Source organism: Fundulus heteroclitus, chromosome 17 (genome assembly GCF_011125445.2).
Source record: "Fundulus heteroclitus isolate FHET01 chromosome 17, MU-UCD_Fhet_4.1, whole genome shotgun sequence".
Classification (NCBI taxonomy): domain Eukaryota; kingdom Metazoa; phylum Chordata; class Actinopteri; order Cyprinodontiformes; family Fundulidae; genus Fundulus; species Fundulus heteroclitus.
Window position 1 is genome coordinate 1,047,483 of NC_046377.1, and position 24,133 is coordinate 1,071,615.

The 24,133-nt window shown below is 40.6% G+C and overlaps 1 protein-coding gene across 1 annotated transcript in view; it reads left to right on the top strand.

The window, feature by feature from the left end:
- Positions 1-19,926, top strand: part of camk1da (calcium/calmodulin-dependent protein kinase 1Da) — a 94,879-nt gene extending 74,953 nt beyond the window's left edge. Inside the window, exons 4-11 of the mRNA XM_012851497.3 lie at positions 2,282-2,420; positions 3,422-3,548; positions 8,157-8,232; positions 12,265-12,377; positions 13,747-13,825; positions 13,929-14,016; positions 14,343-14,598; positions 16,705-19,926. Of these exons, the coding sequence (XP_012706951.2) occupies positions 2,282-2,420; positions 3,422-3,548; positions 8,157-8,232; positions 12,265-12,377; positions 13,747-13,825; positions 13,929-14,016; positions 14,343-14,598; positions 16,705-16,829 (1,003 nt within the window). The 3' untranslated portion in view covers positions 16,830-19,926. The remainder of the gene's footprint in view (positions 1-2,281; positions 2,421-3,421; positions 3,549-8,156; positions 8,233-12,264; positions 12,378-13,746; positions 13,826-13,928; positions 14,017-14,342; positions 14,599-16,704) is intronic.
- The last annotated feature ends 4,207 nt before the right edge of the window (positions 19,927-24,133 follow it).

The following is a 24,133-nucleotide window of genomic DNA, read 5'->3' on the forward strand; positions in this document are numbered from 1 at the left end:
GAACAAACTTCAAGAAAAATGCAAATCAGCCAAAACAATGAGTTCCTTTAAATCAAGATTGAAAACACCATTTTAGAGCTGCTTTAAACCATAATAACAGGATCACAGACCAACATATTTAATGTTTTCACCTCATGCAATTTAATGTTTGTTACTGGTCTCACAACCAGTGACTGTTTGGATGTTATGATGTTTTTATGTTGTCATTACGTAAAGCACTTTGAACCGCCTTGCTGCTGAAACGTGCTATACAGACAAATTTGACTTGACCCCTTCTGTGAGTGTGGCTCCATCATGTCTTTTGCCATACATGTTAGCTTCTATAGCATTGTCAGTGTGTGTGTGTGTGTGTGTGTGTGTGTTTGTGTGTAATCCTGACCTTCCATCGGTGTGTATGTGGGCTTGTGTGGGAGTTCCTGTCTTATTGCCATGGTCTCCTTACGCAAACGCTTATGCAACCATGCAGCCTGGCGGCTGATCTCCCCTTTGCGGTCTGTGTGTACATGTGTGTCTGTGTCTGTGTGTTTTTTAGCCCTTTCCTGTCATTCCCAGACAAGGCTTCTCGGGGAAAACCGACTGAGTCGCTGTCCTCTTTGAAGAGAGACAGAGTGGATTAGCAGTTAATTCGGATCCCCCCCTTCCAGAAACTTCATTAGTTTGACTTTAGTAAGCTCTAATCTGATCTGTCGCTGTGATGGCGCCCAACAGATGCATAAGGCCACTGGGTTTGCCCTTGCTATTGCTTTTTTTCTTCTTTTTTTTTTGTTTACAAGCACTTTTTTGTGCTGTTGTTAGATCCTTGATTTTAGAGTGATGGATATAGACATTGCTTAGTTATTCTGCCGCAATATTACTATCTGTATTATGTTTAATGTGCTATATCATGTTTTTTTTAAGTCTTCCAAAGCTTCTGCTTTTAAACTGATGTGCAGCACCTTGGAAAAACTATTTTATAAAACATTTTACTGGGATTTTATGTAATAAAACAAGACAGAGTTGAACAAATTGCAAAAATGAAGTCAAATAGCATAAGGTTGTCAGTGATTTTTACTATTGCATTAAGCCATCCAAAGGGAGTAGTTATAGAATCACCTTTTTGCTGTAATTACACCTGCAAGGCTTTTAGAGTTTCTCTCTAAAATCAGTTTATCTAGAGACTGAAATTTTTGCCCATATTCTTTGCTCAAGTATAGTTGAATTGTGTACGAGCCATCTGTAAAAAGCAGTTTTCAAGTCCTGCCACAGATTCTCAACTACATTTAGGTCTGGACTTTGACTTGGCCACTCTGGCAATAGCAGCTGGCTATAGTCATGGCTGCATGTTTGGGGCATTTATCCTGTTTGAACGTGAATCACTGCCCCAGCTTGAAGCCTCTTTGCAGCTTTTAGCAATTTCTTCTCATCAACATTGACCCCCGTCCTTGGTCCTGCTCCAGAAAAAGACTACCATCACCATGTTTCACCTTGGAGTTAGGGTGAGAACAAGGTGAAATCTTAGTTTTCTAGCACACATAGTATTTAGCATGTAAGGCGAAAAAAAGATCTCATCTGACAAGAGAAGCTTCTTCCACATTTTTGATGCATCTTTGAGACTTGTTATTTTAGACCAATTTAATAGAATACAGGATATAAAGAAATAAAAGTTGGCCAAACACTGGTGTTTTTTTTTATATATAGCCTGACAGAGAGGCTGGCCTCCACCAGGGGGAGCCATATGTTTGTCTATCATGCAAGAGCTCACCTGTACAAACTTTGTAGCATCATGTATACCTGGACAAGTAATTTCATGTGGCCAGAGTCATAAAAGATAAAAGCAGCTATTGGAAGATTCTGCCAGAGGGGAGACATTTTCAAATTAACTTCAGTTTTTCTTGGATCAGATGTGGGATTTATCCGTTTGATTCTGTCTATAGACGCAAACCTGCGCTGCAAGCATTTGGTTTATTACCGCTTTTTGCTATAACAACAAATTAGACCAACATTAGGCCTTCTCAGTGTGTTCTCTGCACCAGGTAGTGTCACATTTTGAGACGACTATTGATATGTTAGGAAATATGGTGCATGCCTCAGCTCTGCTGGTGTATGTTTGTGCTGCACTGGCCTCACAGCCTCCACACACTCCTGACACAAAGCTCTACACCTCATAAATAACCACAAGTCTTGCCCTGTAACCCCCGTCCTCCAGGCGTCTCATCGTATATTTCCCAGTTAAAGGGACAGCCGCGCATGCCTTTCCTTTTTACTATTGTTTACAACCACAGATCATCTCCCTGTGCTGCAGGGTGTCTGGCGGAGAGCTGTTTGACCGGATCGTGGAAAAAGGATTTTACACGGAGAAGGATGCGAGCACGCTGATCCGACAAGTCCTGGACGCCGTAAACTACCTGCACAAGATGGGGATCGTGCACCGGGACCTGAAGGTCAGACCCGTGCGGTGCCACACACCAACACAGCTGAATTAGGGGTCAAGGTGTCCACTGCCAGCTGTTGGAAGCTAAAGGGTTAAGTCATGGAAAAGTGAATAACAAAGCAGTATGACCTGCAGAAAAGCATTTGTTCTACACTCGTTAAAGGTGCAGCTTGTCTTTTTGTTCACTTTGATAAAGATGTGTCAAATGAACAATAAACTACAGTGCCCTGCAAAACTTTTCGTTTCCCCTGAACTTCCTCAGATTTTTTCACACCACAAGCACAAACTAATTATGAAGTGGAAAGATAATCATTTTTCTTTTCTAAGCGTGACTCTGCTTATATTTATTTAAACAGTTCTTCCCCTTGAGATCAAGATATTTTCAAGAGATACCTATTTGATAAAAAAAAAAATAGGAATCTAAAAAGTGTGGTGTTCCTTTTTATGTGTATCCCCCTCTACTTTAACCAAATCTAATGAGCTCTAACCAGTTTCGACTACACATTTGAGATACTTATTGGCAAGACAATATGTGCCTTTCCTATCCCCTTCACAAACAAAAGGCATCCCCACAGCATAATGCTGCCACCACAGATCTATGAAGCCTCTGAAGGCCTTCAGCCGGATTTACAGTGGGATGAAATTACACATGGGTGTGCTCCGTTTACTGATTAGGTGGCTTCTTAAGGGGGATGGTTGGACTGGATTTCCTTTACAAGTAACACAAATTTTAGATTTTCGTGTTTAAAGCTGGTTAAATTTCCTTTCCACTTTAGGATTTCTCTACTTTGTCTCACTCTATCATAGAAAATCCCAAGAAAGTACAACAAGGTGAACATTTTCAGGGGAATTGAATGCGTTTTCCTAAAATAAAGAACTGCAGTTTTTAAGTGTTTTTAAATTTTAATATCTACTGCTGTGGTTAAAAAAAAAACACATGTTAAAAACAAATGGATGTAAAAAAAAAAATGTTATTCCTCCCTCTCTCCCTTCCTCCCTTCCTTCCTTCAGCCTGAGAACTTGTTGTATTTTAATCCACAAGACGAGTCCAAGATCATGATAAGTGACTTCGGCCTATCAAAGATGGAGGGCAGTGGCGACGTCATGTCCACAGCCTGTGGGACCCCAGGATACGTGGGTAAGCCAGTCAGACTTCCTACATTTATAACGGTCTGTTCTTAGCCTCCATTCATATTATTTGCCCCATTATTCCCTAATTAATCAGCATGCCTGTTTGCCCTCACATAGAGAAGAGAAGGTGAAGATCACGTCACTGCATCACCACTGCAGTACTTTGTTACTATGATCTTGTCATAATCCCCAAAATTACCCTGCATAAAGTATATATCAGTCTTACTCTGGCAGCAACTACTGGGCTGGTTTGACTGTAAGTGTTGCCCAAAGGAGACAGTAGCATCAACGCTACAAAATTAGCTGTAATGTTTTGGTAACGTGCAAGGCCAGCCTTGTGTGGGAGAGATGAATCATAGACCAGACATGAGGCCTACATGGCCAGCTCACGCTCCAACCAGGTCCTTTAATTCTGCTATCAGGTTAATAAACCACCATACCACCCTATTGGAAGTTTATTTTGCATTCTTACAACATTCATGAAACTCCTACTCTATGTTGTGGATAGTTTAGAGCCAAAATGTGCACCAGAACAGCTCACCAAAATCCAGCAGAGGCCTGTTTTCACATGTTGTTTGTTCTGATTTTTGTCGTGGCAGCATTGTTTTCTTCCGATGCTAAGGCGGTTCTAAATATCAACATTTACCTATCTGTTCATACCCGTGGTTGTGTGCTTGTGTTGTAGATGAAGAGATTTGACATTGATGTTGATTTTCAGTCCTCTCAGGCAGACATATCAGTCCTAAGTGCTAGAATAAAAGGCAACTGGACTCCTTTTGTTTCTTGAGGATGGTTCATTTCTTATCCAAGAGGATTCTTTAGTTCTGAACATGGGTTGGAAGCGTCAATCCTAAAAGCTTGGACAGAAAAATCACACTAATGTCACTCTTAGGCACAGATGAAGGTAGTTTAAATTCTTGCTGGTACCATTACAAAAACCTTCATTGACTCATATTGTTCTCTCTTTCTTGCTTCACTAATTTAAAATAGCAAAGTCTATACACAAACAAATAAAAACATTTTAATATATTCTTTGCTGTCTGACAATCGTAATTTCTTCATTGTGATCCTGGGAGCTCCTGTGCTCATCAATTTATTTGCGTAGTGACAAAAGCTGAACACATCTTGAGTTATTACCAAATTTGGCTTTTATCGTGTTTTCCCCATTTTTATTTAAAGCTTGTAGATGACAGGGGTTGACAATGTTTCAGACAGCTACAAGAATTTCATTGCCTTCATTTATTTCTTCGTCCTGTCCCAGTGCTAGCACTGTTATGTGGCATCTGTGGTTCAGTCCGCTTAGCAGCTGCTATGTTTTTCATATTTCATGTTTTATTTGTATTCTTTTTTTCCATAGTATTTTTAATCATCTTAGTATGGCTGTCACAATCCATAAAACAAAAATATAACGACAATAACAACAAATTCCACGCAAAAAAGAACAGGAGTAGGAAGTTGACACGCAAGCTCTGAGGGGAGGGGAGAGAAGCTTCGCAAGAGTATTCAGGCTTCCAAACTTAGCACAGATAGTTCAAAAACAAATTGGAATGATTAAAATAAACCATTAATAAACAGATTAGGTTTCTTAGTTTCTTGTTTCGACTGCCTCTTGCTGCCACATCTATTTTCTCAGCCAACATGCAGCTGTGGCTGGTTCTGAATGAGGGCTTTATAGCAGGCACCTGTTCCCCCATCTTACCGGTACTGTGTACCGCCGCTGACTCATTTAGTGGTATGCTGCAGACTCATTTAGGGGTTTGTCTCTGACTCATTTTGCGGTACGCCGATGACTCATTTAGCTGTACGCTGCTGACTCATTTAACGGTATTGCCTCTGGCTCATTTAGTGGCACACCACTGACTCTTTTAATGGTGCGCAGACTCATTTAGCGTTACACCGCTGACTCATTTAGCGGTACGCCGCTGACTCATTAGCGGTACACCACTGACTCGTTTAGCAGTACACCGCTGACTCATTAGCGGTACACCACTGACTCGTTTAGCGGTACGCCGCTGACTCATTTAGCGGTACGCCGCAGACTCATTTAGCGGTACGCCGCTGACTCATTTAGCGGTACGCCGCAGACTCATTTAGCGGTATGCTACAGACTCATTTAGCAGTACATTGCTGACTTGTTTTGTGGCACACCACTGACTCGTTTAATGGTGCACAGACTTATTTAGTGGTACGCTGCAGATTTAGCAGTACATTATTGTCTCATTAAGCGGTACGCAGTACCCGACCATAGCAGCTTACTCAATGAGTTGTTAAGGTCATCTAAGCTACTGACTCAACCCTCCTTCCGGGTCAGTGTTTGGGCCATTGTCACTTAACAAATGACTTCGAAGTTGCCATCGGTCGGTGACATGTTTGGGTTGTTAAATAACAGCTAACAAAACACTGAACCATGTGACCTTAAAAGCTGTGTTACTATGATTGCTCTGAGGTCTTGCAACCCTGTGTAACACGCATCCAACCTACGTTCAGAAAGGAAGAGCCCCTTTGGAGGACAGTCAAAGCTTCTTCAAGAAACCAAAGAGGTGTTAAAACCTAAAAGAATAGCTCTCTGAGTTATATAAAGACATTGTAAAAAAAAAAAAAAAAAAGAAACCATAAAGTCAAACAGTCATATTGATGTTCAACAACTGAAACTGATTTTGTAGCACACCATCAGGCAAGAATTACTGAATACCATGCTTAGCTTTGTTTACAAGCACAGAAGTTTTACTGATTTATCACCATCGGACACATTTTCTTTGACATGTCATTGTTATTGTTCTACTGATTTAAATGCACGCACACACAGACCAACATGTTCTCTGAAACAAAAACAAAAATAAAACATCTCTTCTTACGTTGTTTTCCTTTAACTGGTTTCAATTCACCTCTGTCAATCACCGCTGCCCTTTCTCTGTCTACTTAGGTCTGTGTCTTTTACCCCAACCCTTCACAGCTTCACCCCTGACCCCCACCTTTTCTCCATCTCCTGCAGAGTTCTGTCAGGTCGAGGGCCATTTTTACTCCAGATGTATCGTGTCTATTTAGAAATGAGGTATAAATAACCCGAGGAGGCACCAAATGAAAACCAGATCTGAATGACGAGCACAGGCAACTTTCTGAGTCTTTTGTTTTACCATATTTGCACAAAACTTTCATTCACAAATTGCTCTGGTCAACTTGCTGCAGACTCTAGCAGTAGTGAAACAGGAGTGTCTGTAAAGCTGTTGAAATTGTTGCGGTAAAAGCAGTAACATAACTTAACACTGAGGTCTATTTGTTGTCCCTGATTTTATATATGCCAGTAATAGCACATTAGATGTACTTTACAGCTCACTGCAAAAAGCATTTACTGATTTTTCTTTTGCTAAATACCTCAAACTCAGTCACATTGGACAAATAGTATCTCAGTTCTCAGTTGAATTTAGATCAGAACTTGGATTGTGCCATACTTACAAACCAACGTGCTTTAAACTAAAGCATTGTGTCTTAGCTCTTGTATGTTTAGGGTTGTTGTCTAGCTGGAAGGTTTACCTCCGCCCCGCTGTCAAGCCTTTTGCTGCCTCTAACATGGTTTCTTCCAGGAAGCCGAGGCAAGTGTTAGTACAGCAGCATTCATACACAATGTAACTCAAAGTGCGATACATGAAAATAAGAAATATAAAATACTTAAATAAAACAATAGTAAAAATTCATACTTTCATAGACGTTGAGCCACAAATTCTCCTAAATGTATAGTGTACATTTTATTTAGCTTCTCTGTTCATGGTGATCCCCACAGCATGATGCTGCCACCACTAATGGCTATCATCGAAGAGTTAAATCTATAGGGAGATTAAAATGCAAACAGGTGGACTCTGTAACTTGTGATGGTTGCACTGGATTTTAATTAGGGTGTCTTTTTTTTTCTCATAGCTTGACATTGATTTGCTACTTAGAGATATTCTGTCCCAAAAATCCAAATAAAATCTTGTTATTCTAGTTTTAAAGAAATGCTTGGCTACTGCATCATCATACTTTATAGCCTTTTTCTACACTGGCACTGAGCAACATATTTGGGGCTGCAGTCAGTTTTACCAGAGATTCCACCAGGAATGAACTAATTGTGTAAAACTCTTCCTAAGCCCAAATCTGGGAAAACTAGAACACTCACGCAGGCTTTCACAGTGAGTCAGAATGGAACAGCAAACAGCAGGACAATCCAAAGCTTAGATTTCACCCCATATATATGTCGGGTATTCATGTCTGGTTGTGAGTGTGTAAGGCAGCACGCCAGCTTTATTTTCAGGCAGCTGTGTTTGTGTGTGTTTGAGAGGAGCTCGTGTTCTGATCAGTTCCCGGGAAGGTTCAGGCCCGGGACCGATCTGGACTCTCAGCAGACTCTCTGTCTGTCAGGTAGAACCTTCTAAAGCCGTGAGAACGTGCAGCTTAAGGAGCAACTTTCCCATCATAAAACCAACTGCCATGTGATTTTCATTTGGATAGACATAATGTGTCTGCATGTTTTCCTTCTTGTCAAGCTCATTAAACTGCGAGGGGTTTGTGTAAAAAGTCACACGGTAGACTAAATAGATGGGGTCCATTACTGAATTTTGGCCTAATTAATTGTCTTTTTCAGCTCCAGAGGTTCTTGCACAGAAGCCGTACAGCAAGGCGGTGGACTGCTGGTCCATTGGAGTGATCGCCTACATTCTGTGAGTACCAGCCCTCCTCATTATATTACATCACTCTGTGCACTACCTGGTGTCACCTTCTTTATTAAAATAAAACAGACTTTTTTTTTTTTAAATCACAGAGTTCCTAATCCATCAGGGAAAAAAGGACTTTGGTTTGAGTAGTTTTCTCAGCTCTGGATTTGTATGGTAAAGGAAAATAAGAGTATAGAAATAATTGTTATTTCTAGACTTTATTCCCTTGTACAAATTATATATAAATTGACCCATGCATCTAATCCATACATACATACATCCATCTCTTGTTTTTGCAGGTTCCACATGTAATATCTTACCACTGAAAAATATCTGCCCTAAAATTACCCTAAGGTTTCATTAAGTACATTAATATTAGCTAAGAAAAGACTGAGCAGTCTGCAAATGAAAGTCTGGAAAAGTTTTGATATAAAAAAACATTTTAAAAAATGACATATATACATATATTCTATTCCCTATCACAGCATTAAAAGAATGCACTGAAAGCTTCTCGTTTAGCTGTCACATGTGCACCAACTTATACAGATTCAATGTATCCCAAAGTAATGAGTCCTTGAACGACTGTAAAATCACTTATTGCTGCTTTTATTTAAAGTCAGATGTGCAATCAGATTAGGGTTTTGATCAACTTATTGATCAAGCACAGAAAATGTCCTAATTGTACATATTAAACAAAACCTTTTATTGTTTTAATATCGCTGATTATGGCGTACAGCTGAAGAAAACTCAAAAATCCTATCTCAAAATATTAGAATATTTCCTCAGACCAAGTAAAAAAAAAAATTATATAACAGCCAAACAAAATCAAACACTTGAAAATGTCCATTAATGCACTCAGTACTTGGTTGGGAATCCTTTTGCACAGATTACTGCATCAATGCGGCGTGGCATGGAGGCAATCAGCCTGTGGCATTGCTGAGGTGTTATGGATGCCCAGGATGCTTCAATAGCGGCCTTTAGCTCATTTGCATTGTTGGCTCTGGTGTCTTTCAGCTTCTTCTTCACAATACCCCACAAATTCTCTATGGGGTTCAGGTCAGGGGAATTGGCAGGCCAATCAAGGACAGTAATGCCATGGTCAGTACACCAGTTACTGTGAGAATCTTATGTCGTCTCTTAACCACTACCATACTTGTGATTTAGTTTACTGAACCAAGCTGAGTGTTTTTCAAGGCTCAGGAAACCCTGCAGGGTTTCCAGTTAATTAGACGATTCAAGTGATTAGTTGAATAGCCTACTAGTATACTTTTTCACGATATTCAAATATTTTCAGATAGGATATTTGGGTTTTTTAAGCTGTAAGCCATAATCAGCGATATGAAAACAATAAAAGGCTTGCGATATTTCAGTTGATTTGTAATGAATCCAAAATGTATGACATTTCATGTTTTTTAATTGCATTACAGAAAATAAAGAACTTATCACAATATTCAAATTTTCTGAGACAGTCCTGTACATGTCTAAGAATATAGTAGTGCAAACAGCGGAAACAAAGCCTCGCAGCTCACTTGGTCCATCGCTGCTCATTCCTGCATCTTCCTCTCCATTTCTGCATGTGTTACCAGCAGAAGGAGGGGAAGATGGGTCAGAGGTCAGCAGCATTCTAATGGGAGTCAGAGCATCCGAGGTGGGAGAGCGAATCGTTAGGACAGTGACTGATGTGTTGTCTGCACTGACCGCTGTGTCAGTCTGTCATATATAATCCATCGTATCTTCTTTCTAAACTCCTAGAAGCTCTGCAGAAAAAGATTGTGCTGCCTTGAATTGATGTGCGTGTGCAGAGAAAGCTCCACGCTGGTAATTAGCGCAATTAAAGCTGGGATTCAGACCTTGTTAGCCTTTAGCTGCTGCTCAGGTGGAAAGATCACGTCAGGTAATCAACCATGATAATCAGCCAGAATCTTTTAATGCGCACTCATGGACGCGGGTTCAGGAGACGTATTTGGACTCCCTCTCGACCCTGCATGAGTGTGTGTGTGTGTTCATGTTTGCGTGAGTGCTAGATGGAGTGGACTGTCAGCAGAGTGACAGGTGAGTCTTTAAGCAAATGAGAAATCAGGCAGGAGCAGTCCTGGACTCTTTCTTCCTGCCGCCTTTTCCCTTTATTCCTGTTTTCCGATGTGTATCGGTGGAGAACGGTATTTTAATGAGTTTTTATGAAACTCTCTCAGTGCATCCAGCTCTTTTGGTAATGAGGAGCAGATGATGTTTTTTTGTTGAGCAGCAGCTCTGCCTACCATTGTTTTTAGTTGGCTCGTTTTGAACGAGCAGACTGGAACGCCGAATAATTTGCGTTCATCTAGACTGGAAACCGGTAAGCAGTCGTTAACAGGATTTAGAAAATTCATTCTGCTGCCTCGGGTTTACAGTAAAGTTAACCGTACACAGAGAATGACAAAACCATTTGTAGATCAAGAGCCTTTCCACATTTGGACGTGTTACAACTATAAACTTTGATATATTTTCAGATTGCAATATCTGAAAAGTGTGGAATGCATTTGTATTTTCCTTCTAAGAGTCAATAATGTTTTAATGGGGCCACCTGGTGTGACGGTTGTAGCTGCAGGTCCTTTGGGGTTTGCCTCTAGCAGCTTATATTGATATTTTAGCACGCTCCTCTTTGCAAAACAGCTCTCGCTCATTTTGAGTTGATTAAGATTCTATGGACATAAACTTTAAAGCAGCATAGCATAAGTTCCACAATCTTTGCAGACTTCTGCCCCCTCTGGCGACAGGTTGAAATGACAGCAGTGTTGTGCACGCACATTGGAAAAGAGGAAAAGCATCTGCCTCTGCGACAGCACAGGTCTTTTGTTTAGAGGCGTAATGCCTTCTGAGGTAAAAAAAAAAAAAGAAGAAGCTATAATTGTTGAAGTTAGCCCATGTTCTCTCACTAATGCATTGATTACTGCGGACACTCAACAAAGCAGCCAGAAGAACGAGCGCTCCACAGTGCTCCACGTGCACGCCCAGAGGATTCGGCCCGAATCACTCGCTGATGAACTAATCCAGCCTATAGAGGCAGAACTAATTTCACACGTTGGGCAATTGTAAAGAGAGCAAATCATATTTAATGCCAAAACTTTCACTATGCACCTTTAAAGTCATGCCATGGTTTCTTAATTTTATTTATGCCTTGACGTTGACTGGCCTATTGTGGCAGATCATTTTTTTTATCTAATCCATTCCATTGTTGCTCTAGGTGTATGATGAGGCTTCTTATTCTGCTAGTAGTGAACCTCAGCCCCAGTGTCAAGTCTTTGCCAGCTAGCCTCCAACCGGTTTTGCTCCAGAAGTCTCCTTTATTTATCTCCATCCATCTTCCCATCCAGTCTGACTACCTTCCCTTTCCCTGCTGTAGAAAAGCATCGCCAGACTATTAATGCCAGGTTCACGCAACAGGATAATTAGCCCAATTTTAGCTCTTAAGATAATCCTAAGAGATATTCCTGGCATGCGTGTTTTATTAAGAGTGATGTAGTCCGTTCGGAAGGACGTCGGGACTTCCCCGACATAAAATCGGGGATATTCAACATGGTGGATTGTCTTGGCCTGATATCCTAGCGTGTGTGGGGTTCTCCTGAGGACAAACGAGCACGCCGCCTGTTGAATTTGACGTGTAGCCAATCAGAAAGCGAGGTGAGAGAAACATGGAGAGAAAACAAAACACAACTCACCTCAATATATTAACTTATAAAATATGCTTCCACCCTGCCTCCACTCCTTTAACCAACAGCCTTTTCTTTTTGTAGTGTTTTTTTCTCTTTTAAAATCAGTCCACAAACTATCGACACTGTTCTTCATCGTCGGCCATGTTTATTTACTCTCAACTGTTTTACCATCGTGGTTGGAGTCCTGCAGGGTTTGAAAATCAGCCGAAAATTATATACAAATATATATAATAATTTCTGTATTTCTCATGTCCCATGTTGATACAGATTGCATTATCAATGACAGCAGATGTTAAATAGTTGAATGTGTATTGTGAATGACTCACTATGAACTTGTTTCTTGCAGGCTGTGTGGTTATCCTCCATTTTATGATGAGAACGATTCCAAGCTGTTCGAGCAGATCCTTAAAGCCGACTACGAATTTGACGCACCTTACTGGGATGACATATCAGATTCAGGTGAGCATTTCTTGTCCTCCTTCCTTCCTTGAGGGTACAGCCGTCCTTTTCCTTGCAGCCGCGGGGAAACACACACGCCACACACCACATCTTCTTCACAGGCCTTGACCTCATCTTCCAGGAATGATTTTGTTTGTGTGTGTTTTGGGGACATGTCACTGCCATGGTTACATGCGAAACTGGGCAGCAGCGGCAGCTACGTGTTGGCTGGAGACCCATGGAGTGTGTTAGTGTCTGCGTCTCTTGATGATTAAGAAGTATTTGTTCTGTCAGGTAAAGCTGGGGGCAACGTTGTCTGCTCAGACCAGATCTGGTTCTCTCCTTTGCAGGAAAGAAGAGAAAGCCACCTGGCTTTGTTCTGTTACAGCCGCTTTCTGCGCAAAAAGCCTTGAAATAAATTCTACTTTTGTAGGGGTAATATAATCTCACACTGAAAAATTGAAATCTGACCTTTTTATTTGAGAATGTCATCTTAATCAGGGCAAATCCCATGGTAAGGAATCCATTTTCACATGAAATCATGAACTTTGGCATCAGTTTTATACGGAAATACTACATCTTTTAAGCACATGAGCATCATATTAGTAATACCATCACAACTTTGAAATTATTGTCAAAATGACTTTGGGACTTTATTCTCGTTATATTATTCACATAATATTGCACCTTTGTTCTGGTACTACTATGACTTTATTCTCTCAATGTTCTTCATTCTTTTGCACCTAATATTATGACTTTATTCTCATAATTCTCTCCCCAGAAAATTCAGGGCCATCGCAGATAAAAACAAAAACAAAAAAAACAAAAACATCTTGTGTCACAGAAAGTTTAAAGCATAAATTTTCAATCATTTTTTTAAGGATTTCTGAGTTTCCTTCTTGCAAATCTCGGACTTTACAATATCAGCGATATACTTGTTTTATAGTAGCAAGTTTATGCATTTTATCATGAAAAATTGCCATCTTTTTTTCTTCTGGAAAATAAATATGATTTTTCAACATCAGAGAACATCCATGTGTTTTTTCTGAGAAATATTGGGGTTCCAAAACAATCACCGGTAACGCTTTATATTAAGGTCCTTGTAATAAGCATTAGTTAATAGATAATAAGACCTTAATAAGTGCCTACTAGACGCTTATTAACATTATTATTTGTTTATAAGACTATATCACCCACTACTACCATCAGTTACCATGCGTGTCTGTGCTGTTATCTTTTCAGGTTTTCTCCATATTTGGAGAAAACCTGAAACTATGTTCATTATTATGTTTATTAGTTCGTTGTTTTTTTAATTATAGAATTATAGTTGTTGCATTCTATTTTTATATTTTATTTTATTTTTGTTCTGTATTTCCCTTTTTTCCCCCAGCCAAGGACTTTATCAGCTGTCTGATGGAGAAAGATCCGACCAAGAGGTTCACCTGCGACATGGCCCTCAGACATCCCTGGTGAGGGAAGCACACGAGGGGGGCGACGTAGATATGGATGCTCTGTGGCTATGGTTACAGTATGTTTGTATGTTTGTGTGATAATAATAAATTTATTTTTCAGGATCGCTGGGGACACGGCGCTCTGCAAAAACATTCACGAGTCAGTCAGCCGGCAGATCAGAAAGAACTTTGCCAAGAGCAAATGGAGGGTAACTTTTTTTTCACTGCAGTTCATTATCTGTGGTATTGTTTCTCCATTATGCAAAAGGATTGTCTGCAGTTTTATTACAGTTAAAAAGCCGCTCTATGGTATTTTCATTAACATAGTAGAAATCATACCAAACCATCAGTTAGATGTAAAGACCTCGAGTAACAAATTCAGTTGTTCTTTTTTTAAAAGCTCCTTTATACCCCCTTTTATGCTGTTTTTCCAGTATAGATAATCTTCCCCATGAACATGATGCATGATATAATATTGTAAGAATATTGCAATTTCTGCAATTTTCCATCCACTCGCTTTGATTTTTCTCCCCAGCAAGCGTTCAATGCCACCGCTGTGGTGCGGCATATGAGGCGACTGCAACTTGGCAGCAGCATGGGCAGCAGCATGGACGCCTCCAACCCCAGGCCGAGCCAGACGCCGAGGCCGGCGCAAAACCCGGGCCAAGCGGGCCAGAACCAAGCCGCTCCGAGCCAGAACAGTGGCCAGGCGGCGCAAAGCCAGGGCGCCAACAGCAACGCCGGCAAGAACTCCTCCATAGATAACAACTTAGCCGCTCCACGCAAGGAATGTGAGTCAGGCGTGCCAGTCGGGCCAAAACATTTGAGAGCGTGTATGTGAAACGGCGCCGGAGAAAGTCCAACTAAGATTCCATGAGATTTAGGAGGGAATATAATCGAGAAGTACTGGCAATCAGATTATGAGCAAGCTGATCACCTCTATGAGCGCAGCGGTTCATTCAGTTTGCTGCTGTGGAGCACATAGTGCCAAGCTGGAAAGACAGCAGCAATCCCCTTCAAGAAGCTACTGCTGTTCCCATCACTATGGGAAGGATTATTAATCTGAAGGGTAATTTCTACAATAAGAAACATTGTTCCCCGCTGATTTAAGATAGTGGAAAATCTTCTCAAGAACAGACATCATGTCAAATTCATCCAAAAGTCAAAATGTGCTCTGTTTAGAAAACTCAGTCATCTGTTAAATAGAAGAGCAGCAGTGATTGTCAGGGAAAGTTGCTCAGACAAAGTTTCATCTCTCTCAATCAACATAACAGAACAACTTTAGCTTATTCTGATTGGACCGGGGCTGTTTGGTTTCTAAATTAAGTAGACCAGGTTTCTCAACTGAAATCCGGGTGTCCAACGCCGGAACAGACAGAGGACCCGATATTCAGCTGGACATAGCGTTGCATTTTAAAAGGTTTATTATTAAAATGAAGAATACAGCCCTGGTGCAGGGAGCTCCCTGGCCACTGTAGGCAGGATTTGGGGTGTGCTTGCAGACAGATCCCTAGGCAAGATTTTTGGTTTTCAAAGCAGCCCAGGTGGTGTCCAGAATAACTGAAGCCAAATGAGGTGTCTGACGAGGGCATTGCGAGATAGGGAAATCCAAAAAAACCTGGTCGGGAACTTGGCGAACAGGCAAGGAAAAACGGTGGACATCTTCTCACAAGTTGTTTTCAAACAATCTGGCAACGGGTGGCTCTGTGGCCCCACTATATAAAGGCAGGTAAAAAGAGGCGGTTAGCTTGATTGTGCTGCAGCAGCGGAGCTCACAGGTAATTAGAATGATCTAACTATCATGGAGCTGGAGGATAGTGACAGAGCAGGCAAGAAAATAAAACTAAACTGTCAAGTTGTTTCACCAACGATGAGTTTAACACGGTGTGTATTGACCCTGCTGACTTCCACTCCACGCCTACTTTGGTTCCTCAATGGCAGCTTGATTTTGGAAAGCTCACATCTCTGCAGGAAAGGCTGATTTGTGATTTATAACCAGCCAGAGGCAGATCGTCTTAGCCTCTTTATGACGGAGCTGTTTTTTAAAGGGGCCTTTGAGTCAGCCATGAATTGCTCTTTGTCCATCTGAACAGTGATCTGCAGTTTAGTTACCTGACTCCGCCAGATGGATTTGCTCCGCATATCCATCTGGAAACCTTCCGTTGAAGTAATTTTGGGAAGGGGCGAAAATACTGGTTAGCTGATTGGCCTATGTTGGTGATAGACGGGCCAAATGAACCAATCAGATCAACGAAGCATATGACGTACTCGTCGACATGCTTCGTCGTCGCTCTGTTACAAGCGATGACGAAACCACAAGCCAAGCTACTCTTGCTGCTGCAGGTAAAGGCTCGTTAGCTCAGCAAAGAAATACTCTGTAAATACTCGATAAAACTTGCTCGATAGCCACGCTAACGCTAGTTTCATCGGCTGAAGCCGCCATGTTCTTTAGACTGAACTGTCTAAAGAACGTTGCGTCACACCTCAACCCGCCTCAAAGCCAACGCTGATTGGACGTTCGTTTGGTGAACGGCTCCAAATTTTCTTTAACGGAGAGTAGCCAGACTGATCTGCGAGTGAAACCTTGAAAGCTCGCGAGATCAGGATGGTCTCACGAGGCTAGCAGTTTAGCGGAATGGCTGAAAAACGAGAAGAATCGATATATTTTAATTTAATGCTGATTGTACAAGCTGTTGAGTCATGGTGTTTTCAGGTAACTCCACTAAGAGTCATGCAAAGTTGGGTTATTGCCAGCTTAATGAGCTAAGTGACTAAAACTTATCAGACCTGCGCTCCGATGGCTACGGAGCCATAAATCTGCTGTTATCAACATAAACTGCATGTCAGACGACAGAATGCGCAGGAATCGTTGCTAAGCCTTGTCTCGTGTCCGTTAGGTCTCCCTGCACCCGTCACCCCCTGCAGCCTGGCGTCCGCAGCCTCCTCCCCCGCTGCGGGAACGGAGCTGAACCGGCCCCACCCGTCGGCGGTGCCCGCGCCCATGATGACGGAGACCAAGTGACGCCAGGTCCCGCGGGGCACCAGCTGGGAGGCCACAGCGCTGTGAGAGAGCGAGAGAGTCCCAAATCGAAAAATAAAAATGTGAAAGGGACGACCAGAAGGGAGAGGGCGATCACACCCTTCGTCGTCCCTCCCACTCTTGGATGCATTCTCTCTTGGATGTGCCGCCCAACTAGTTCCCCGCCCTGCTCGAAGAAGAGCAGAGGACTTTATTACCTCCAACCCTTTACGATTCAAGCCACCATTGCCATACTTTTACGCCCACCAGGATAGCTTGCAGGATTCTTCTTGTAGCAACAAAGCATCCACTGACTCCCGCTGAGGAAGCTTGCACGGTCGGCTGCAACCTACAAGCGGGGACTCCTGGCGCATCCGGTGGCATCATTGCTATTCGGCGTCAGTCAACTTCCCTCTGGAATCTGGGCTATCCTGTTTCAATTTATTCCGATTTTTTTTTTTTGTTATTCAACTTTTGACTGTTGGCAACTGGATTGTTTCATTCTTTATCCTTGCGGATGATTTTAAAGCTGGCATGTGTAACTTTCAGTTGACAAAGCATTGTCAGATGAATATTGCCACTTTGGTACAATTACTGTAAATAAGCCATAGCGGAGATAATTAACAAGGAGTCAGTTACTTCATCGTAAGTTATGATGTTGTTCTGTCAGCATTTCTCTAAAGAAGTGGCTCATGTCCCATAATTCCATGGTCCCGTTTCACCATCACTACATTCTGTGTTTTGAATATTGATGCAAAATACAGGCTGACTGTCTCCTGTGCAACAAGCTCCCTTCGTTTACGCAGTTTTGACCGGCTTTGACAATGATACGTCTGGGTGGAAGTCCTACACTTGGCATCTTTAAAAGCATTTGTATGTGTCCTTACAGGTTTGTTTTCAACGTACCACGTGACTGTCGGGATGTGGAAAACACGAGTATGCGCTTTATCTTTTTTTGCACAGGGAAGGTCAGACATGTCGCTGACGAATGAGCTGCCATGCACATGGATTTATCAGACGGATAAAAAAAAAAAAGATTGTAACCCTATAAAAACAAACGGATGTCTTGTAACGGTTGGTAATTGTGTAAAGTTGTTTCATTTGTTGAATGATTTTCTTTTTTAATCGCCCCTTTAAGCGAGACACGTAGGATACTATGAACGATGCAGTAAAAGGGAGAGAAACAAGATAGATCTGTGTTTACTGGCAAACCGTCTCCACACTGGAATGTTAAGTCAATATAAATGGCCATTTGAGTTCCCCAATGGGTCACAGTGACCCACAAACAGTGCGAGGAACTCGTACCCCTTGAGCTTTTTCACATTTTTTACACATTACAACAACAAACATCCATCTGAAAAGTGTGCCGTGCCTATTGATTCAGTCTGCTGTCGTTCAGTTGGGGACGCGGATTCAATTATTCTTTGCTGAAGAGAAAAGTGACCCCACATCATGATGCTGCCACCGCCGTGTCTCCCCAGCACCGCGTGTTGGTAGTCATTTTCTAGTCTTCTGAAGACAGTTGGGGTTACTTCCAGGATCTCCTGGTATTCTGCTCCATCCATCTTCCCGTCGACTGACCAGCTTCCCTGCGCTTTCTGAAGAAAAGCCTCCCCACATGGTGATGCTGCCGCCGCCACGTTTCACCGCCCATGGTTGATTTTTCTGGTCTTCCGAAGCCAATTGATTGGACTGATCCAAGGACTCTCCTGTATTTCAATGCATCTTTATTTCCAACAACTCTGATCGTCTTCTGTGTCCTGGCTTAAAGAATATCATCCCCTCACCATGATTATGCCACCACCGTATTTCATCAGTCATGATGTGAGCTGTTAATTGTCTAGTCTTCAAAAAGGTCATTCATCGGACTACTTCTAGGATTTGTCTACATTTATCTCCATCTAGCTTTCCTTCAGCTCTGATCAGCTTCCTTCTGGCTGACAAAAACAAGCATCCCCCCATCATGTTGATGCCGCCGCAGGTTTATGATGAAATTAAATTGCACATGGGGGGTATTGTAGTTACTAATAAGGTGACTTCTGAAGCAATTGGCTTTATGGAAAGTGTGAAAAAGTTTAAGGGGTGTGAATGCTTTCTGGATGTACTGCGGCCCCTAGAAGGCGAATGAATACATGCGAGATGGGCAGGAAACCATTTGCGACGATCAGGATTGTGTTGTACCTGCCGGTCCTACGCCGTCCAACGAAGCCATGTTCTCACCTTCTTGTTCTTTAAGCTGTGCCCAGTTCAGAAGTCCTCAGGGAAATCTGCAGCTGCACTGTGAGCTGGCTAACACTAGTTTCCTCTTGTTTTTTTGTTTTTTTTCATGGTCGATCACAGTAGAAGAGTTGTGGGAGCGGTTAGGGTTAATGATCCAAGGATCTGAGCTCATTTCTTGTCCCATTGTATTAGTGATGTGTAATATCAACTTTGGAAAAGACAAAAGTAGTCCTTTCGGCTTTGGACTTCTTCAAACTATTACCTGATTAGATACAGGCTAGTTGTTGTTGTTTTTTTATCAGTTTTTTGTTTGTTCTTTCAATGGACTTAATAGCTTAGCTTCTTTCCTGTAAGTTTTCACAGTATTTTTTTTTTTTTACTATTACATTTTTAATGGTCCCGATTAAACAAGCCAACTGGTAGTATTAAGTTTTCAAACATAATTCAAAAACTGTTCACTGCCGGGGTGCTTGCTCTTAACACACGTCAGTTTGTTATGTCCTTATTAGATGCAAATTTTATAACCCTTTATTATGAATTGTAGCCAAAGACTTGTGTTTGCTTCTAAGACAAATTGATTCACGTTGAAGTGGTTAGGTAGTTAGAGGATTCTGAGGTGACGTAGTTCAGAACACAAGCTAAACCTAAGGGCTGAACTCCATCTGCAAACCAATCCAGACACCTATTGACCTTTACATCCCTTCTTTTGCCATATATCTTTATTATCTACACAGTCGTGCTGCTAAAAGAAGAGAGGAAAAAGGGCTCTCAGTCCTTGCTTTAACCTGTCTCTGTGGATCAAAATGCAAGCCCACCACATCGTGTGTGTTTGGGCTGACCTGCCCTGCCCTGAAGTTGATTAAAGAGGACCAGAATGAGACATTTCTCAGTCCCAATCTATCTTTGGTCACAAAAGTCGGAATTTTTTAAGGGATTATATGCAGTGATGTTAGAGTTTTACTTCTACTTCCCCTGCTCTCTTAAAGTTTTATATTACTGCTAAAGCTCTTTTCCTGTTTAATTATTGGATATTCAAGATGCTCTGTTGTCTTAATTCTCTGCTGATGCTCCCTTTTTGTTCAGGTTTTAGAAATGACTCACAGCTTGGTCATTTGTGCTTTGCTTTTTGCGTTCTTCAAAACGGGGAATATTGGCTTATGGGATGTATGTGATGTGGGCTGGAAAAGAATTGATTTGGTTCTAATATAGTAATAAGGCGACAGTCAGCAGACTTTTAATGGTTATTTTTGCAAATATCTACCACTGTGTAAGATTTTACATAGCGTACAAAACATCTTTAAAGGTACAGTTATGTTTATTTTGGGAAATGTCCCGTTAAAACCATCAGATGCATTGAGAGGCATCAGGACGTTTTGTAAAAAGGTTCCGACCTGTAATTCTTTTACTATCCATGGATTACCAGCTAATGGTTAGCATTGGGGGGCCAAGACAAAAGTAGATTTCTGCTGTCTGATGAGGACTCCCGTCTTACACGTAGGAACCTTTTAAGCCACTGTCTGGTTTTAAGTAGACAATGTTCAAATCGTTGAAAGACCACACAAACAAAATTCCTTAATCTGTCACATAACTTTCAAAGGTTTACATTCAAATCCTTCCTTTATTTGTTTACTATATTTATAATAGAAACCTTTCAAATGCTACTGTTAATCGGGAGCAACAATGTACAATTATGGCAACAAGAAATGTTGCTAAAAATTAAAACATATAAAAATGTTTTGGTTTACAAGTACAAGTTCCAAACATAGGCTATATAAAATTCTGTATGGCTGCTGGATATGTAAGCTGTTGATCTGCACTTGAAATGTTTTGCATCTCAAGAAATGGCTATCAATCACAGTATTGTCTAGTAATTATCACGTTGCCACAGTGTCTGAAGTAATCAAATACTAAAAAATGCATTGTAGAGATATGGCTTACCATCTATGGTGCCATTTAATCAGGGGCATCACGACCATGCAAAAATGTGTTCAGTATTTAAATTAGTCAAATATTTGCAGGTCCTTTAAAAAAGTAACAGGCTGTGATTGGTTAATTTTCCTGAAGTTGCTGATTAATAGCTACCTATTCTGTGTTAAAGAAAATGATTTACCACAGAATCAAACTAGTTTCTTAAGGATCTAAAATACCTAGACTGCCTTAAAAGTGAGCTGGATCAAAGATTTGCTGAAACACAACTTGGTAAAGTTGAAACCTTTATTCTGTTTAAAAGCTAAAAACACGGAATTGTCGTTTTCCTAAAAATACAGTAAAACTCTCGTTCTGCAAGAGGAGGTGTTCAAACAGAACATCATTCATCAAAGAAACGTAATTGGTAATCTGCTTGTATCGCTAATCAGGGTTAGCATGGTCAGCGCTAGATGTAATACAACGACTTTGAAGGCTAGAGTTCACTTGAACTGCTTTATCACAGTGCAAATCTACACCTGATTGTTTAAGAACAGATATTTGGTCCGACTGGATACAGTTAATATTCCGTATTATTGCATTTAGTATTGCCTTTGCTCTGGACATGAGCCTACCACCAACTTCCTAACCGTTGACTTCTGTGTTAATAATCTGTAGCTGACGCTAATGCGTTGATGGTTCAGTGTATGTGATTCCTAAAAGGTAAAGGTAAAAGGTTCCTAAAAAACATGTTCATATGATGAACTGCTGTGAAATGTTCAAGTTCTTTAAATATGCTAGAAGTCTGTGTTCATTTTGACTTGCCGATGATTAGCCATTAGCTGGAAAGTGAATCTCTGTTTCATCGACATTATAGGGCCACATGATACAAGGATAATAAATAATTGCAATAGTATTGCTGAAAAGGTCGATTAGGTTAAAAAGCAAAATAGTAAAGCTGTATACTTCGGGACACCTTTTAATATTCTGTCTTTCTCCCATGCTTGCTCATTATGGGTAAAATTCAGGATTTTTTAAAGTGAATTTCCGTGTTAAGGTTATGATCAGCTAATATCTTACCTGCACAGGATAACTGTATTAGGATTTTCATCGGATTCAAAATTTGAATAAAGCTCACCTGTGGTCCCAGAGCAGCCAAGACCAAAGTGGACTCCTGACCTAAAAAAAACTCTTATCTGAAAAAGCTCAATGGTTTATGCAAAATATTATTTATGAACATTTAAACTGTCGTTATGTTTGTATCACATGGTTACTCGCATAGAGGCCAATGGCTACGTCTGAAAAACGTCTACCGGTAAGGATTCTTAAGCAAAAGGGAAATTGTGACTTCTTATTGTTTACCTCATGAAGGGTCAAGAAGCAGAAGCTAGGGGCTATAATTGGAACTTTTCAGACAGATGACTATTTGCACAGGAAATGGTAGAAAGCTGTGCATCACCAATGATCTAATGCAAAACATACCTCTGGACATAAAAAGTGTTTGTTAGAAAGGTAACGGCGTGGGAAAACCAATAACATACTGTTTGATTAAACCGTTGTAATATTTAGTTCTCTACATCACTTTACCTTTAGATCAGCCAGATACTTGGACCAAAAAACACTTTTCATGTTCTGCTTTCTGTACATGCTTCACATGGGAAGATCATTAGTGTCGCAATGCCTCCTGCATTCATTTCCTGGGTAAATAAGCATCAGCTTACAAATAACTTCCCAATGCAAAACTTTGAATAGTTTAAACGTTATTTTAGGTTTTTGATATTGAAGTCATTTTGTGACCATCAATCTGCGCTTTGGTCATTGCCCGCCTCAGACTAGCTATTAGCTTGTTTGTATACTATAAACGCAAAGAAAGTTATCTATTGCAGGTAAAATATTAACTGTTTATAACATTTTAACAGGAACACCTTTCAAACAAATCCTGAACTATCCCTTTAACGGCCCAGAATAGTACTTCAGTAATTCTGGAGGTATTTCTAATGATATTTTAGAGGCTTTGATGTTTATAATAATGTTATCATAAATGTTGATTCCTCCCTTCTTGCTTTACATGAAGTTGGCCTATAACTATAACAAAATAAACCTCCCAGTTCTCAAAAGGCCACTCTAACCCACTCAATCACATATGCTTAATTTCCTGTATCATTTTAACAGAATTATGTGACATACCTCCAATAATATAAGATGTATTTCTACGTTTTGAACACACTAGTGGAAATCAGCTGATTTACTTTATCCTGTTTCCAACATAAATCTTCACTCATAATCTTTGAGATAATTAAACATGGTGGAGTTGGGGGTGTTCTGGAAAAAGAAAAAGAAATCCCTAAAATTATTTGCACTTTTTTTTTACCCCCCGGTGATGTCTTGTGTTACATTTTTCTATAGTCAAACCTGAAATAACTACGTTGCATATATTTACATAGCTGAGGGGAACTTTACACATAAGGGCTTTAGTCAAATGATCACCTTATTCTGATTAATTGCTGTGACCATATATGGTGCAGTTGATTACTATGCATTTGGTTGTTTTGTTTTGTTTTGTTTTTCACTGTAATATGTTTTCATTCCTTTTTCCAACAATGCAAGACAGGAAAAAGCTAAGATTAGCTGCTCCAGTAGAAAGTACAAAAAACTTTAGACCATTTTAAGCACTTACCTACTAACCATTATTGCTGAATAAGGTAGGTTTTGTATAGTATAAAATGTATTTCTCTCACATAGGGATGCTAATGGAGCCACTTATTCGTGTTTTGTGTTTCTTTGGCATTAAAAGTGTTTTCCACCTCAGTCTGGGCCATAGCCTGTGTTAGTGGCCTGCACTGAGAGGCAGGCGGAGGGATCCGTCTCATGCTCCTCTCTGGTTTTTATGTCTGCTGCTTCTGTTTTTGAGAACACCTGAATGAATCTTTCTTTTCATATTAATTATGCTACTGTAAATAGATTGTGAATAGGAATGATCTTTTTTGAGATATTTATGGGTTTTTGTCATTCAGGAATGTGTGAATGGACGAGTCGGTACGTGCTGAGGGAAGTTGATTGTATTTGTCTATGGAATGTTAAATGTAAAAATAAAATAAGGGGGAGAAAAAAAAAAAAGCTAAACTCCCCTGAACTCCCTTGCTGTTGTAAGCATTCGGAATGTTTTTCAGCAGCAAACAGCG